A 14,249-nucleotide genomic window follows, 5' to 3' on the forward strand; every position below is an offset into this window, starting at 1 on the left:
TTTTGCAGCTCAACCAAAGTGAGCTTTCGGTCCCATTGACGCAAAGGGGGAGATTGTTGAGTCTAATTATGTTGCGTCTTGGGCTTTATGTTTTGTATCCGGATTGGGCCTGTCCATCCGTGTTTATCTGATAGGGTTATAATATAAATATGCATGCATGTATGCATTAGATGGAAATAGTTGATTTATTACGTTCATTGTTTTGTATCCCTAAACACCTCTACAGTCGAAGTTCTTAATCGAGCTCTTCTGGGGTGTTGAAGTATTAATCATACGACATATTCAAAGCCATTCTTGTGTTCTTGATTACATTCTTAACTGTTTGCTTGCATAGAATCTAACGATCCTAATAGAACTTTGTTCTAACAATAACCTAATTAAAATTATACAAATATTCCATGTTTTTTGTAGGTTACAAAACATACTTTAGAAAACATATACAACCTTCATAATAAACATACTATGAAATAAACTTCATTCATTCAAATCGAACCACGGAAACTTTGATTTGTTTACGTTTTCTGTCCATGGGTTTTCTGTTGCTTGTGTCCCTAGGTTTAACGTCGCTTGCGTCCATTGGTTATCTGGCTATTGCTGCCATTGGTGCTCGGTGCAACCCTGCCATTGGTTCTGTGGCTCTTCCTGCGGTCAGTATTCGGTCCCTTGCGTCCATTGGTTATGTGGCTCCTGCTGCCATTGATGTTCGGTTTGTTGTGTCCATTGGTTGTCTGGTTGCTGTTGACATTGATGTTCATTCTGTTGTGTACATTGGTTGTCTGGCTGCTGCTTCCATTGTTGTTCGGTATGTTGCGTCCATTGGTTCTCTGGCTCATGCTGCCATTGGTTTTCGGGTCGCTTGCGTCAGTTCCTCTTCTTTCGCTTTTGTCCCACTCCCTGATGCCCCAGTACGTTTTTTACTTTTACTTTGGTTATTTGGAACGATTTCCTTACACGTCCTTGCATTATGAGCTGTGTTATGGCATCTACTACACCTTCTTATTTTTGGTTCCTCACCTCGAGAGGGAATACGATTGTTTTATTTTGGTCTACGGGCTTGACGTATTTCCATTACAGGAGGGTTAACAACAAGAAGGTCATCCGGAACCTCCCAATAACTAAGTTCTGAAAGAGGGTATACGGCCTGCTCATATGTTCTTTCATATGTTTCAATTTTATAAGCATCTATAGCCATATGCCCACAGTGATCAATTTTCAAGTGAGTTAAATCCATTATCACATGACCACATGGCAAACCAGTTAGTTGCCAATATCTTCAAGAACAAGTATTTTCCCTCAAATTCACTATGCCACCACTTTTGAAGTCATGCACTTGATATGTTGTATTGTCAACACCGGATACCGACCATCCTTGAATCCCCTCTTTATTTTTTTAACCATATCTTCAGCCCACTTCGTAAGTAATGTTGTACTTTTTTCTGTTAAAACAAACATATATTATTATATATGACATTTATCATATAATTGAAAAATAAACATAATCATACCTGCAGCCATCCGCCGTTTGTAAAACCATTTCTGCATAACTGCGTGAAAGAACTCAAGAAGTGGTAATATAGGCAACTTCCTTGCTTTATTTGATACATCATTCATGGACTCCACACTATTTGAGGTCATATAATCATACATCGTGGTAGGGCAATACGCTCTGGTCCAAACGTGGAATTTGACTGAGATATGTCGCTACATCATCTATTATATTACGAAGTCTCCCCCAATAGAATTCAAAGTCAGTGGTTTTGTAAGCTCTTACCAGCTTCCAAAACAAAATTGATGTTTTATTGTTTTTCCAAAGGTGTGGACTATGTTTCCTATTAGATGAAAAGCACACAATCCATGTTGAGCATTTGGAAAAACATTTTGAATACTTACAGCAATTGTGGGTGCCCTATCTGTGACCATTGTCGCACCTTCCACATCACCAATGCATTCATGTAGTTTTTCAAGAAACCATGTCCAAGAATTCGTGGTCTCTTTTGGGCAAATTCCATACCCAATAGGCAAGATCTGATTGTTGCCATCCATGGTCACTGCATGCAAGATGGTGCCTTTGTACATTCCCTTCAAATGAGCTCCATCCATAATAATAACTATTCTACAACACTCTCTAAAAGCACGTATCTGCAACAACAATATAAAAACCATTTATATATCAACAATATAATTTGTTTATAAACATTTAAGAAAATAACAAATATATTTAAAAATATATTACCGCGCATGCAATAGCGAAAAAGCAATACTCAAAACGATCCTCCGAATCATTTTTTATGTATGCCACAGCACCAGGATTATGTTTCTTCGGATTGTGAAAATAAACTGGAAGTTTGGAGAAACTTTCTTCCGGGGTCCCCATCATCAATCCCAGAGCAAATTCTCTAGCATGCCACGCTTTTGAATAACTCATATTTATTAGTAGTAAAGCATTCATATCTCTAATTATATCTTTAGGCTTCCAAACTCTCAAACTTTCTTGACCCATAATGTCATGCATTGTGGTTCCCACAACTTCGCTATTTACTTGCCTATGATTTGGGTGTATAAGCAACGAAGAAAATGTATGGTCGTCATTAAACGTCTTAATTTCAAACATTTATTTTCCTTTAATGAGAGATGCGTATAAACGCCAATGACAGTTTTCTTGCATACAAACAACCTGATACCGTGACTTTGAAGATTTTTCAACCTTTATCTGAAACTTTTCTCTAACAGCTTTCAATTTAACTGCAAACGCTAGCTCTATTTTTGTGTTATAGGTTTGATTGACAATTAATTTATCATTCGGACCTAAACTGTGAAATGGTCCAGGTTCAAGAATAGGTTCTGGACAATCAGGAATAGAAGGAATACAATACAATGGATTAAAAGCAGTTTTCTGTTTCGTGTCCTCATCATCCGACCATCCTTCATTTGATTTTTCCTCACATCTTTGATCATCAACTTCAGGAAATTCTCCAAACTCGAACAAATTCTGACGTTGTAATTCAATCATGCCCACTTTTGCTTCTTTATCATTATCTGATACAAAAGTATCATTATCAGATACAAACTTAGCAGTAACCGAAACTTTTTTTCATAACCCACTGGTACTTCATTTCCTCTTTCCCTTGAACAGTTTCCATCACATTGGCTTTCTCTACGACCTCTATTAGTTTTTGCTGGACTAAAGTGGTTGTTAACCACTGCTTGTTCTTCAGCTTCTTCACCTACCACCGTTAAATACAAATGCACCGTCTTCTTTGATTTAGACATTACATGGCTCAATTGAAATACATCAGTTTTATCTCCAAGCTCCATGACATACCCTAACTCCTGGTGCTTAAAAGACAAACATATATGACTATTTAGCACACCTACCTTACTTCTAACCATTTGTAATAACATTTCATGGTCAATGTTAGGAGGAAGATTTAAACCATAGTTTTTCACACTATTTCTAACGTAAACCTCATCTCCATTAACTAACTGTCAAGACCCTCCCGTACACAAAATAATAAAACTCATTTTACAAATCACTCTCCACAAACACAATGAAAAAAAAAACTTCTACTGGTAATTGAAACTCACAAAAACCCACTAAAATACTTCTATAACTTCTATAACTGATCCGCAGAGGTGTATATTGATCTGCAGAGGTGTACACGGATCCGCAAAGGTGTACACTGATCCGCAGAGGTGTAAACTGATCCGCAGAGGTGTACACAGATCCACAGAGGTGTACACTGATCCGCAGAGGTGTACACTGATCCACTGATAACAGTTATGTGGATTCCCAAACAGTTCTATGGACTGATATTAAACATAAGTTCATTATTTTTAAACTTTTTTTGTGAAATTTTTTACATAAATATAAGGTATTAGTGTATTAAAAAAATTAATATTAATAAACGAAAACAAAAAAAAGAAAAAACGAAAAAACGAAAAAATAAAAATTAAAAAACTCAAGATCCGCATAGGTGTTTCGGTTCCTCAGAGGCAAACGTATTACATAAAACATTTCATTATTTTTAACCTTTTTTTGTAAAAAATTTTACATAATAATAACATAATGTATTAGTGTATTTTAAAAAAAATTAAAAAAAAAATAATATTAATAACCGAAAATGAACACAAAAAAAAACGAAAAAATTAAAAAAAAATTAAAAAACCCACATTCCGCAAACCTGTAGAGGGATCCGCAGAGCTGTAGAGAGATCCGCAGAGGGTGCTCTGCAGATCCTTTGGTCATTTTCTGAAATCCGTTTTTTCTTGGTTATTTTCTTCAAACCAACCTCTTTTTTTGGTTATTGTCCGAATTTTCTCAAGTAAGAATGGTGTATATTTTGTCTGTCTATAGCCTATTGCCGACAATACAAAAAATTGAAAAAAAAAAAGATAAATGTGCATAGTGCACCTGACAAATGACAAAGCTTGTCAACAAAAGTCAAAAACAAAGGTGGATCCCACCTGGTCCAATCTCCTATGTAAAAAAAACACAAGAGTCGGCACCCAACAGGTCAACACATCTTCCCGGTAGTCAAAGACCTCCGAAACCCCGGCTTCTCTCGCTGGAACTTGGGCACCATCAACTGTTGCTCTCAGCCAAAAAAAAGGAGGATAATGGTAGTTGGCCTGACCATCTACAGTGTACACAAAAGTTTGAAGAGCAGTTAACAGTGCCAATTCGCCAGCATCGCTGACTAGTTTCCGTCCGCTACTCTATTTCCATCGTGACTGCCAACCACCACTATACCATCTCCTTGCTCACGAAAATCAACTACCACTAACATGTCCTCTGGCCGAACTAGCCCTCGCCGGAAACGCTACCCAACGCCATCGTCGGTCGCGCTCAGCCAATCGACGACAGCCTGCACGAAGCATCCCCGCCATCATCTTCAAACTATTTCCAACCTCTGTGTCTTAGATCTCCACCGTTGTCACCTCATGTTCAGACGAAGCGAACCGAAGACAACACCACCCGTCGATCCTTCATTAACACCAGCAGTTCGACCACCTTCAATCGCCGACAGCGCCCGCCAGCTTTCGCTTCTTGATTCCATGCTGGCAACCAGATAACAAGCGCAACCCAGCACAACCCACCATTGTCCTCACGGACATTCAACAAGTCGCGCAAATAGATTTGCGACCAATGAGCTCACCACTCGATCGCCTTCAACATCATCCATTCGTCAGACCATACCACAACTACAAGCACAACAGATGGCTCCATCGGATTGCATCCTTCTACCAACACAGCTTGGCTAGGCCTCCGATCGCCCTAGCCAGCGGACCTTCAACGAGTAACGCAATTGACTGGGCCGCCGGACCTCCAATTCCTCGATCTGTTGTGGGCGGCTGAAACCAAGTATCGTCGGTCTCCGTTTCCCAATAACGAAGATCCCCGACCACCTCCTGTCGACTCTCCAGCAATAGCAGCAGCAATACCGCAGGGAAATTCATTTCTCCGGTCTTCCTCTGTATCCAGCGGTCTCCGACGAAAGCGTCACAACCTCCAGTCGTTTTTTCCCTTTATCTTGAGTTTGGGCGTCTTTGTGAAATCGCGACTGATAAGCCAGTGCAAACCTACGGTCCAAAACTGACAAGTAATGTATAGTGGGCCCATCTATGCAATTCGTTTGTTGACTAAGGAGTTAGCAGCCCATATCTCACAAGCAGTCCACCAATTCATCTTGGGCTGATTTTAAATTAGCTTTTAATTTTATTGGACTACATCACCAATCCATCATGTGAGTGTTACATGGAGAGAAATTTTACCAATCAACCGTTCAAGTGCTGCGACTCGGCCAAGCAAAATCCAAATTTTGAAGATGCACAGCAGTCCAGACTCACTCATCGTTTTCAAAAAAAAATTAGCCATTTAATAATCACACACTGCAAGCTCCGCTTTCAGAATACGCGTTGCAGCCCTGACCACTCGACATTTTCAAAAAAGGGGGGATGAGTAGTACACTACTGCTACTCTATAAAGTGTTCCGAGAAATGATCACGACAGGAAATGTGAATCATTTAATTATTTCAAGAAAATATACTAACCCACAAATTTGATCCTGTTGTCTTTTCAGATAATCGTTCCATCCCTGCGACACTCAGAGTGTGCCAACAGCAAACTCGTGGAGCAAAGTCCGGTCTGTAAAGCATTTACAGGGGACTTGCGAAGGGTTCACCACTGACCAGTCACTCAAAGTTCTCATTAAGCGGGCATAGAAATATAACTCCCCACCCGGTGTTGGCTGCGGGTCTCGTCCCCCTCACCAGGGTGCGCGCGCGACGCTCAGAGCGTCTATTTCTATCAACAATAATTACGAACCAGAACAAGTCCGACGAAGCACCTCTACCAGTGGTGTCCCAGCGACCGACGACCCCTGTTTTCTCTATTCATAGTCGGAATCCAAAATCTGCAACTTGACCACCTTCTACGCCGATGACCCACAGAGCAGCTCTAACTTCAGTCACCATCGTGATACCTCCTGTAGACGACCACCATCTGATCTACCTTCAACCTTCAATCCAACAGGTCGATGTTCCCAGAAGTTGTTGCATCCATCTCCCCTGGCAAGCGAAAAACCTTGCTCCAACACCAATCGCAACCTTCATATTCCCGCTTCATCACTGGGCGCTAGTTGTCACTCCGATGCCAAACACTAACACCTGTTCCTCGATCACTGTTGTCGGCTGAAATCGAAGCACCAACTGCCGTGCCATCTCCCATCGACCCAATAAGCATGCATCGCCGATGATATGGCCGCTTCTATCCTTTTCTTAGATGACCCCCGGTGACCAGGAAACACCACTCGTCGACCACCGGTGAACTTGCGACCCTGGTTTCTCAGACGTCTTCAGTCGCCGACGTTGCGTCTCTTGGATTTTCCCTTTTGATAGATCGAGTTTTTAGGGTGCAGTTGGAAACTTGGAATAAACCCGCTTCGGTGAAAAATTGGTAAAAGAAGCACAAGCGGGTCCTATGTGATACCCTTAAACTGATTGGAACAGTTTAGGCACAGAAAAAAATAAGAAAGAAAAAAATGGCTTTGGCTTCTGATTATTTCAAATGGGCTGCTACCATTTTATTTTATTTGGGCTTTCTCTCGGATTAGGCCATTTGAACTATCTCAACAATTAAATGAGCCGATTTTGCAAGACGACAACCAACAATTTAACGTTGGCATGCCGCAAGCCCCGCTCAAAAGAATAGGCTTTCGGAATATATGTTGCAGCCTGGATTACTTAACAAAAAAAAGAAGGATAATAAGGGAAAAGACTTGGGCTCATTAGTCGAGCTCGACAATTTCATGTTGGGCCAAATCAAATAGATTTTGAGCTCTCTCCTAAACTTAGCTTCTTCAACAATGGGCTACTTCTACAAGGAAAAACAACTCAATGCTCGTATGTTCCAATTCAGTCTAGTTAAATTCGGCTCTGAAAGATATGGCCCGGCTAGCTCAACAGTTTCAAAAAAAATTGGGCCGATAATCGAGAGAACTGGGCTCAAATAGATCTATTTTTTAGTTTTCCTCGGAAATGAGCTGTCAAAATTTATTCTAGGCTCTTATGAAAAATGGACCTTTTCTAGTTCATTTTGGGCTCATCCCAAAGGGACTCCTCCTTGGGCTATTACTATTTTGAGCTCCCCCCCCCCTAAGATATTTTTTCTATTTTATTGGGCCACCTCTCAACTTATATGGGTAGGTTTTACAAGACAAAAGTCAAACAGTTACCGCAAGCTCTGCTCAACAAATATACTTCACAATACGCATGGTGTCTTCAAAGGAAAAATAGAAACAAAAAAGAGAAAGAGAAGAGAGAGAAGAGAAGTATGCTTTTGTTACTCCATGAAGCGTTTCAGAAGAAGATCATGGGCTGCAAGGAAGATGTTATGTGACTCCAAACTTCTGGTTTTCTTTTGGGCCGAGGCGATCAACACGGCGTGCTATGCCCAAAATTGTATCCTGATCAACAAGGCTCAGATGAAGACTCCATACGAAATTTTGTACGGTCACAAGCCATCTGTCAGTCATTTCCGTATTTTTGACTGTCCTTTCACCCTCCTTCATCTGGAATCCAACCCTAAATTCAATGCCAAAGCCTGCGAGATACACTAAAAGTTAATTATCTAGAACTGTGGCTGAATAACAAGTTCGTTGGTAGATCAAGTGGAAGAGGCGTTGGTTGATTAGGGATGAGACCCAGGTTCGATCCTCGGCACCCCCTAATTTTTTTTTAATGTACGCTGCTGTGCTACTAGGACGTGCACGTGTGCGAAGATGGCCGCACACGTGCTGGAGCTGCTGGCCGAGAACGAAGCTGGACCATACACGTGCGAGGCTGCTGAGCCGTACACCGAGCCGTACACTGAGGACCGTACACCTTCAACTAGCCGTACACCTTGAACATATGCGAAGAAAAACGACGTTTTTCACACTTTTTGCTTCAAAACTCGATCCAGAACTCGTTTTTATGAAAAATGCAAAGAACAAACCCCCCCCCCCCCTAATTTTCAGAGATCTATCCAAAAACGCAAAAATCCTTCAAAAATATGATCAAATAAGCTCCAAATCTGACAAAATTGATTGATACAATCCAAGCTCTAATACCACTTGTAAGTCCCAAATCTGCTTGTGTATCAATCAGATCCGTTTGATGGTGCGGAATCCCAATCAAACAGATGATGCCATATCAAAATAGAGAAGAAGGAGAAGAAGAATAACTTGAATCTATGATGTATTCAAAGATATGAGTGATGCTCCGTACACATTATATTCTTGATATTTGCATATTTAGCCTTATATTAAGTATAGATTTTTATCATTTATTAGCTAATTTATTGCATATCATGGACAAAAGATACTTAAAAGTATTTGAATTATGTTTAGAGTCCAAAAGCGAAGCTCGGAAGCAAAAGGAAGCAGGAGAAGCGGTTGGGAGCTTGGGAGTTGAGCAAAGAAGAAAAATGCTAAAAACACAAGGTACTCGGCGAGTAGGGTCGATTACTCGGCGAGTCGCATCGAAGATTCGAGAAGATAAAGACTCCTTGACTTACCGTGCTCGGGAATTAAGTGCTAGACTCGACGAGTCAGTCATGGACTCGGCGAGTCTGGGCGAATCTATAAAAACGACTCTTCAGATCGACACAAAGAATTTTGGAACCCTTGGGGAGAAGCAAGCTGCGAATTAGAGTCAGGAGAGATCTGGAGAACGGAGATACAACCCTAAACCCAATTCCGAAGGAGATTTGAGGCAAATTCACATCATTTTTACTTCAATCTATTGTTTTTTCATTATGTTAAGACTTTTAGATTTAGTTTTTGTGCTGTCAATTACCTCAATCATGAGCTAAAACCTTTTAACTTCTGTTTGGGGAGACAATATTGAGACTATGGTTTGATCTATGGTAGGATTGATTTAATATTGGTGATTTTGTTAATTCTAGCTTGTTAAAGAACCTTACGTGTGAATGATAACTATTTTTCTGTTAATAGGAAGATAATTAAGCTGCATGAACATCTCTTAATTGTTACCTCATATAATTTATGTGACCACTTTATTATATGACTAGGATTAGCGACTGTGAAACTAGAATTAATAGAAAAATAGGTAAATTCATGTGTGAGCTTGTGTGATGACCATCAACAAGAGGTTAATTAAAGGACCAAATTTGTTAACCATTACAAGTCTAAATTAACCCGAATAAATAACCTAGTGAATTGAATTAAATTAGACAACTGGCCACTGTTTGAGTTAGTTTGTTCTCTAAGGATTAGTGCAGCGAACGTGAATCTAATCACTTGAATCGGTAGCCAATAGAAGAATCAATCCATTGCACTATTGCCATAATATCAACCATAGGATCAATTGAGTTGAACTAAACAGAAGTTCCCTTCATTATTGAATTTAGTTGAATCTTTGCTTATCTAGTTTTTAGTTAATTAGTCTAAGTGTTAGTTAGTAAGTTTCTAGTCTTGGAAAACTAGAGAAAACCCCCTTTATTACTTAATTTTTAGATAATATTAGCTTTTAGTTTTAATTTTCCGTTCCCTGTGTTCGATACCCTACTTATTTAACTTTACCACAATTGATAGGTCCACTGCCTTTGTGTGTTTATTTTATAATTAAAAGTAGGATTAAAACTAGTTGGTTTCACACACATCAAGTTTTTGGCGCCGTTGTCGGGGAACGGTTCTAAATTAGCACTAAATTCTATTTTTATCGATCCTTTGTGTGAGATTTATCTTACACAAAGTTAATTCTTAGGTAATTTAGTAATTAGGATAGGTTTCGATAAATTTCTGTTTTAATTAGGAACTTTTCTGTTTTTGCCTTGAACTCGCCGAGTGCACTCGACGCAACTCGGCGAGTCCATCGCTGTTCACAGTTTTAGTTTTTATTTTATTTTTGTTCTTTTTACGCATTTTTCTTGTTTTATTTGCAGTTGTTTCATGACCCGAGGATCTGATACACCTTTGGTCCCTCCACTAGAAGACTCGGAGTCCGCCCTAAGGAAGAACAAAGAAAAATCCGTTGGAGAATCTACTTCTTCAAAAAGCTCGCCTTTGAAGAATCTTAAATCCATTTTCAACAAAAAGAAGAGCAGCAAATCAGGAGCATCCAGCACCTCTTTAGCAAGCGAAGACCCAATCAGAGAGAATACCGAGTACGAAACCGAAGGAGAAGAAGACCCTGCATTCGGGCACGTTTCCGATTCCGACGACGAACTAGCTATTCTCATGGCTAACATTGATGAAATCCCCATGGGGGAATGGAAGAAGAAGATGTGTGACGATACCGGCCCGGGACTTGTGCAACCCGCAATTCCCGCTACTACTACTTTCGAACTAAAGGGCCACATACTCGCTCAACTAAAGGAGATTCCCTTCTATGGAAAAGATCACGAAGACGCCTATAAACACTTGGATGAAGTCAATGATGTAGCTTATTACTTTAATGTTCCAAATGTGCCTCGCGAGACCCAGCTACTTCACATGCTTCCAGTTACATTCAAGGGTGCTGCAAAAGATTGGCTCAAGTCACTCCCTCCCGGGTCCATCACCACATGGGCTAAGATGAAAGAAGAATTTATTGACCACTTTTGCCCACCTTCTAAAATAGCCAAGTTGAAGAAGGCCATTGTTAACTTTGAACAACAACCCGGAGAGTCCCTTTATGAGGCATGGGAGAGGTACAAAAGTTTGCTAAGAAATTGCCCACACCATGACCTTAACAGCCAACAAGAAGTCTCCATCTTCTATGACGGAGTCAATGTCACAACAAGGCAATTACTTGACTCGCAAGGCCCGCTCACAAAGAAGCCACCCCCGGTGATCAAAGAATTAATTGAAGAGTTCTCTAAACATTCTAGAGAATACCATAACCCGAGAAATAAAGTAAGTAGGGGGTAGTGAACACGGTTAATGATGGCATGGCAGCAATGATGGCTAAACTAGACAGTTTAGATAGGAGAATGACAAAGATGGATCAAAAAATCCATGCTATCCGGGTAGGATGTGAAAATTGTAGGGGACCTCACTTAACTAAAGAATGTGACTTGGATGAAAATGGAAACAAGAAGGCGCAAGTATTCTATTCAAGTGGCGACAGATATGATGAAAATTGGCGGAAACCCAAGAAGGAATGGCTCCCGTACGAAGAATACAAAAAGGCAAAGGAAGAGAAATACAAGCAAAAAGAGAGGGGTTTCTATCAAAAGGATGAACCGGCTGTGGAAAGGAAAGCTAATTTGGAAGAAATGTTTACTAGATTTATAGCTGCGTCCGAGAAGAGACACAATGATCATGATGCTGCAATACAAGAGACCAGAACAATACTTAGGAATCAGCAAGCATCTATTCTCAACATTGAAAAACAGCTTGGGCAACTAGCACATCAAGTGAACGAGAGAAGACCGGGTGAACTTCCAAGTAAAACCGAGAATAATCCGAGGATGGAGAATGTGAATGCTATAACATCTATTTTTAGAGAAATTTTCACTCCTTTGACCCCTGCACAGAAGGTCTCAACTAAGGTGCCCGCAGAAAAGACAGAAGGGTCGAGTTCAGCTAAACCCGACACGACTCGCCGAGTCCCTCTAATGGACTCGACGAGTCCAAGGTCTAAAGACAGAAATGCTGTTTACTTAAAGACTTACAGGCCACCTTTGCCATTTCCAATTCGAGCCATACCTGATGAAAAGGCTAAAGCATATAGAACTTTCATGGAACATGTTAAAGCCCTTCAAGTCAACATCCCATTTGTTGAAACGATGCTTCAAACACCTAAATATTTAAACTTGCTTAAGGGTCTCTTTGCTGCTAGAAAAGATATGGCTGAAGTAGCGGAGTTAGTATTAGATGAGCTAACAGAAAAGAAGGGCGATCCGGGAAGCATCTCGATTCCTTGTCAATTTGGAAATATACTTGTTACTCAAGCATTGACCGATTCGGGTGCAAGTATTAATCTAATGCCATACTCTTTCTTCAAGAAGTTGAATCTACCGGAGCCAAAGCCTATTAATATGAAGATCCATCTAGCGGACAAGACAATCATTCGTCCAAGAGGTGTTTGTGAAGATCTTCTCATAAAAGTGGACAAATTTGTATTCCCCGTGGATTTTGTAGTGCTTGACATGGAAGAAGACCCCAAAATTCCAATTATTTTGGGAAGACCATTTTTGAATACCGCATGTGCATTGGTAGATATGTGCGAGTCGACACTAACATTGAGGGTAGGAGATGAGTCGGTAGTGTTTAAGGCTATACAAGAGGTTAAGCAAGAAGAAACAAGAGAAGAATAAATTCCCTCCATTGATTTGGATGATGAAATACTACAAAAAGAACTTGCACTCTTACAAAAAGAAGATCCAAATAAATTTCTACTATCGTCTGGAGGAAATGGTGATGCTGAGAAAGACTTAGAGGAGATAGAGAAGCTGTTGAAGGGAACTGATTCAGAAAAATCGATGGAAAGTGAGGAATGCACATCGATTCGCCGAGTCGAATCGACAGACTCGACGAGTCCAGTCGAAAAGTTCAGAAGTGTGGGCAACCTTGACCTGCTATTTACCAGTCCAGTGTCTGATCTTGTCATGAAGATTTTTCCAGATCCTTTGGAAGGTCCAGCAGCAAAAAGCGAAAGTGTTAAAAATTATTGTAACTTCCAAAATGTTCAAGTAGCTTGCCTTGATACAATGATACAAAGAGATGAAGAAAGGCGACTTGATAAGGAGGCAAGCTTGGAAGAAAGGGAGAATACAAAGGCTGGGAGTGATGATAACTCATCCATTGAGTCACATGCAACCAAACCTCGAGCACGAGTCTTTTCCAATTATGAAGTAATTACGTTTGAAGAAGGAGAAGTACAAAAGATGGGGCCAAAGAATGGGGTGAAGAAAAAGAAGGTTGGGAAACGGAACATGCATGCAATTGAAGAAGATGCCACAAGGAAAAAGATAGAAGAATTGAGACGGGCATATAAGAGGAAGATACACGCCTACAAGACAAAGTATAAACCGCAAAAGATTAGGCGTGCATTCCCGATGCAGGAAAGTGAAGAAACGTAGATGAGAGGGAGGCAACCCGTTATGAGAGTTTGTTTTCTTTCTCGTTTTAGTTTTTGTTTTGATTTTCTTAGGACTTTTCTGTTTTCCTCTTCTAATTCATCAAAAATGTTTGCTTGAGGGTACGCATGGTCTGAGTGTGGGGTGGATTGAACAATTTTTATTAATAGATGACAAAATGATGTAATTTTTGAGATGTTTGCAAGTGACTCGGCGAGTTAGTATACTGACTCGACGAGTCTATTCAAGTCCGGATACCTTTCATTCGCGACAAGACTCGACGAGTCTGACCCCGACTCGACGAGTCGACCATATTTACTGAAAAAATAAAAACATTTTCTTTTACAACCGGTTAAACTAGATTTTTAACCCTAATTTGAAACATAGTATCAGCCGACACACTCGACGTGCGCCCCTTTCCCTCTCAAGCATTCATCCGTCTTCTTCCAATTTTCTTCAAATTTCATCAAGCAAGGTACTTAATTTCTTCTTTGTTACTGTCAAAGTCATGATCTTTAGATGATTAGTAGAGTCGATTTGATAGAACACCCGTTTTTGAAATTTTGTAAATTTTTATGGTTTTGATTTTGGTTTAATTATGGTGTTTTGGATGGATGTTCTTGCCCTAATACACCTTATGCATATTCCTGGACAAACCCTTGGACCAATTTTGAGTTTTTATGGG

The 14,249-nt window shown here is 40.2% G+C and overlaps 1 protein-coding gene and 1 non-coding gene across 2 annotated transcripts; both read right to left on the reverse strand.

Annotated features, from left to right (window-relative positions):
* Nucleotides 1–1,820: 1,820 nt before the first annotated feature.
* On the reverse strand, nucleotides 1,821–2,512 carry LOC145126617 (uncharacterized). Its single transcript, XM_079061949.1, has 3 exons — nucleotides 2,234–2,512; nucleotides 1,891–2,139; nucleotides 1,821–1,829 (listed from the first exon to the last, which is right to left on the reverse strand). The coding sequence occupies exons 1-3, from the start codon at nucleotides 2,510–2,512 to the stop codon at nucleotides 1,821–1,823; spliced, it is 537 nt and encodes a 178-aa protein (XP_078918075.1).
* An 8,611-nt stretch (nucleotides 2,513–11,123) lies between these two features.
* Nucleotides 11,124–11,230, reverse strand: LOC145151790 (small nucleolar RNA R71). Its single transcript, XR_013732345.1, has one exon. It is a non-coding gene; the product is annotated as a small nucleolar RNA R71 (small nucleolar RNA).
* Between the last annotated feature and the right edge of the window lie 3,019 nt (nucleotides 11,231–14,249).

Source organism: Lactuca virosa, chromosome 1, assembly GCF_052849685.1.
Source record: "Lactuca virosa cultivar CGN04683 chromosome 1, Lactuca_virosa_CGN04683_v6, whole genome shotgun sequence".
In the NCBI taxonomy this organism is placed as follows: domain Eukaryota; kingdom Viridiplantae; phylum Streptophyta; class Magnoliopsida; order Asterales; family Asteraceae; genus Lactuca; species Lactuca virosa.

What these genes read in the sequence shown, in the direction of transcription:
- LOC145126617 (XM_079061949.1), bottom strand. Translation starts at nt 2,512, where the DNA reads ATGCATGACATTATGGGTCAAGAAAGTTTGAGAGTTTGGAAGCCTAAA. An exon ending in TTTTCGCTATTGCATGCGCG is followed by an intron (nt 2,140 to 2,233) that starts GTAATATATTTT and finishes TTGTTGTTGCAG; the next exon opens with ATACGTGCTTTTAGAGAGTG.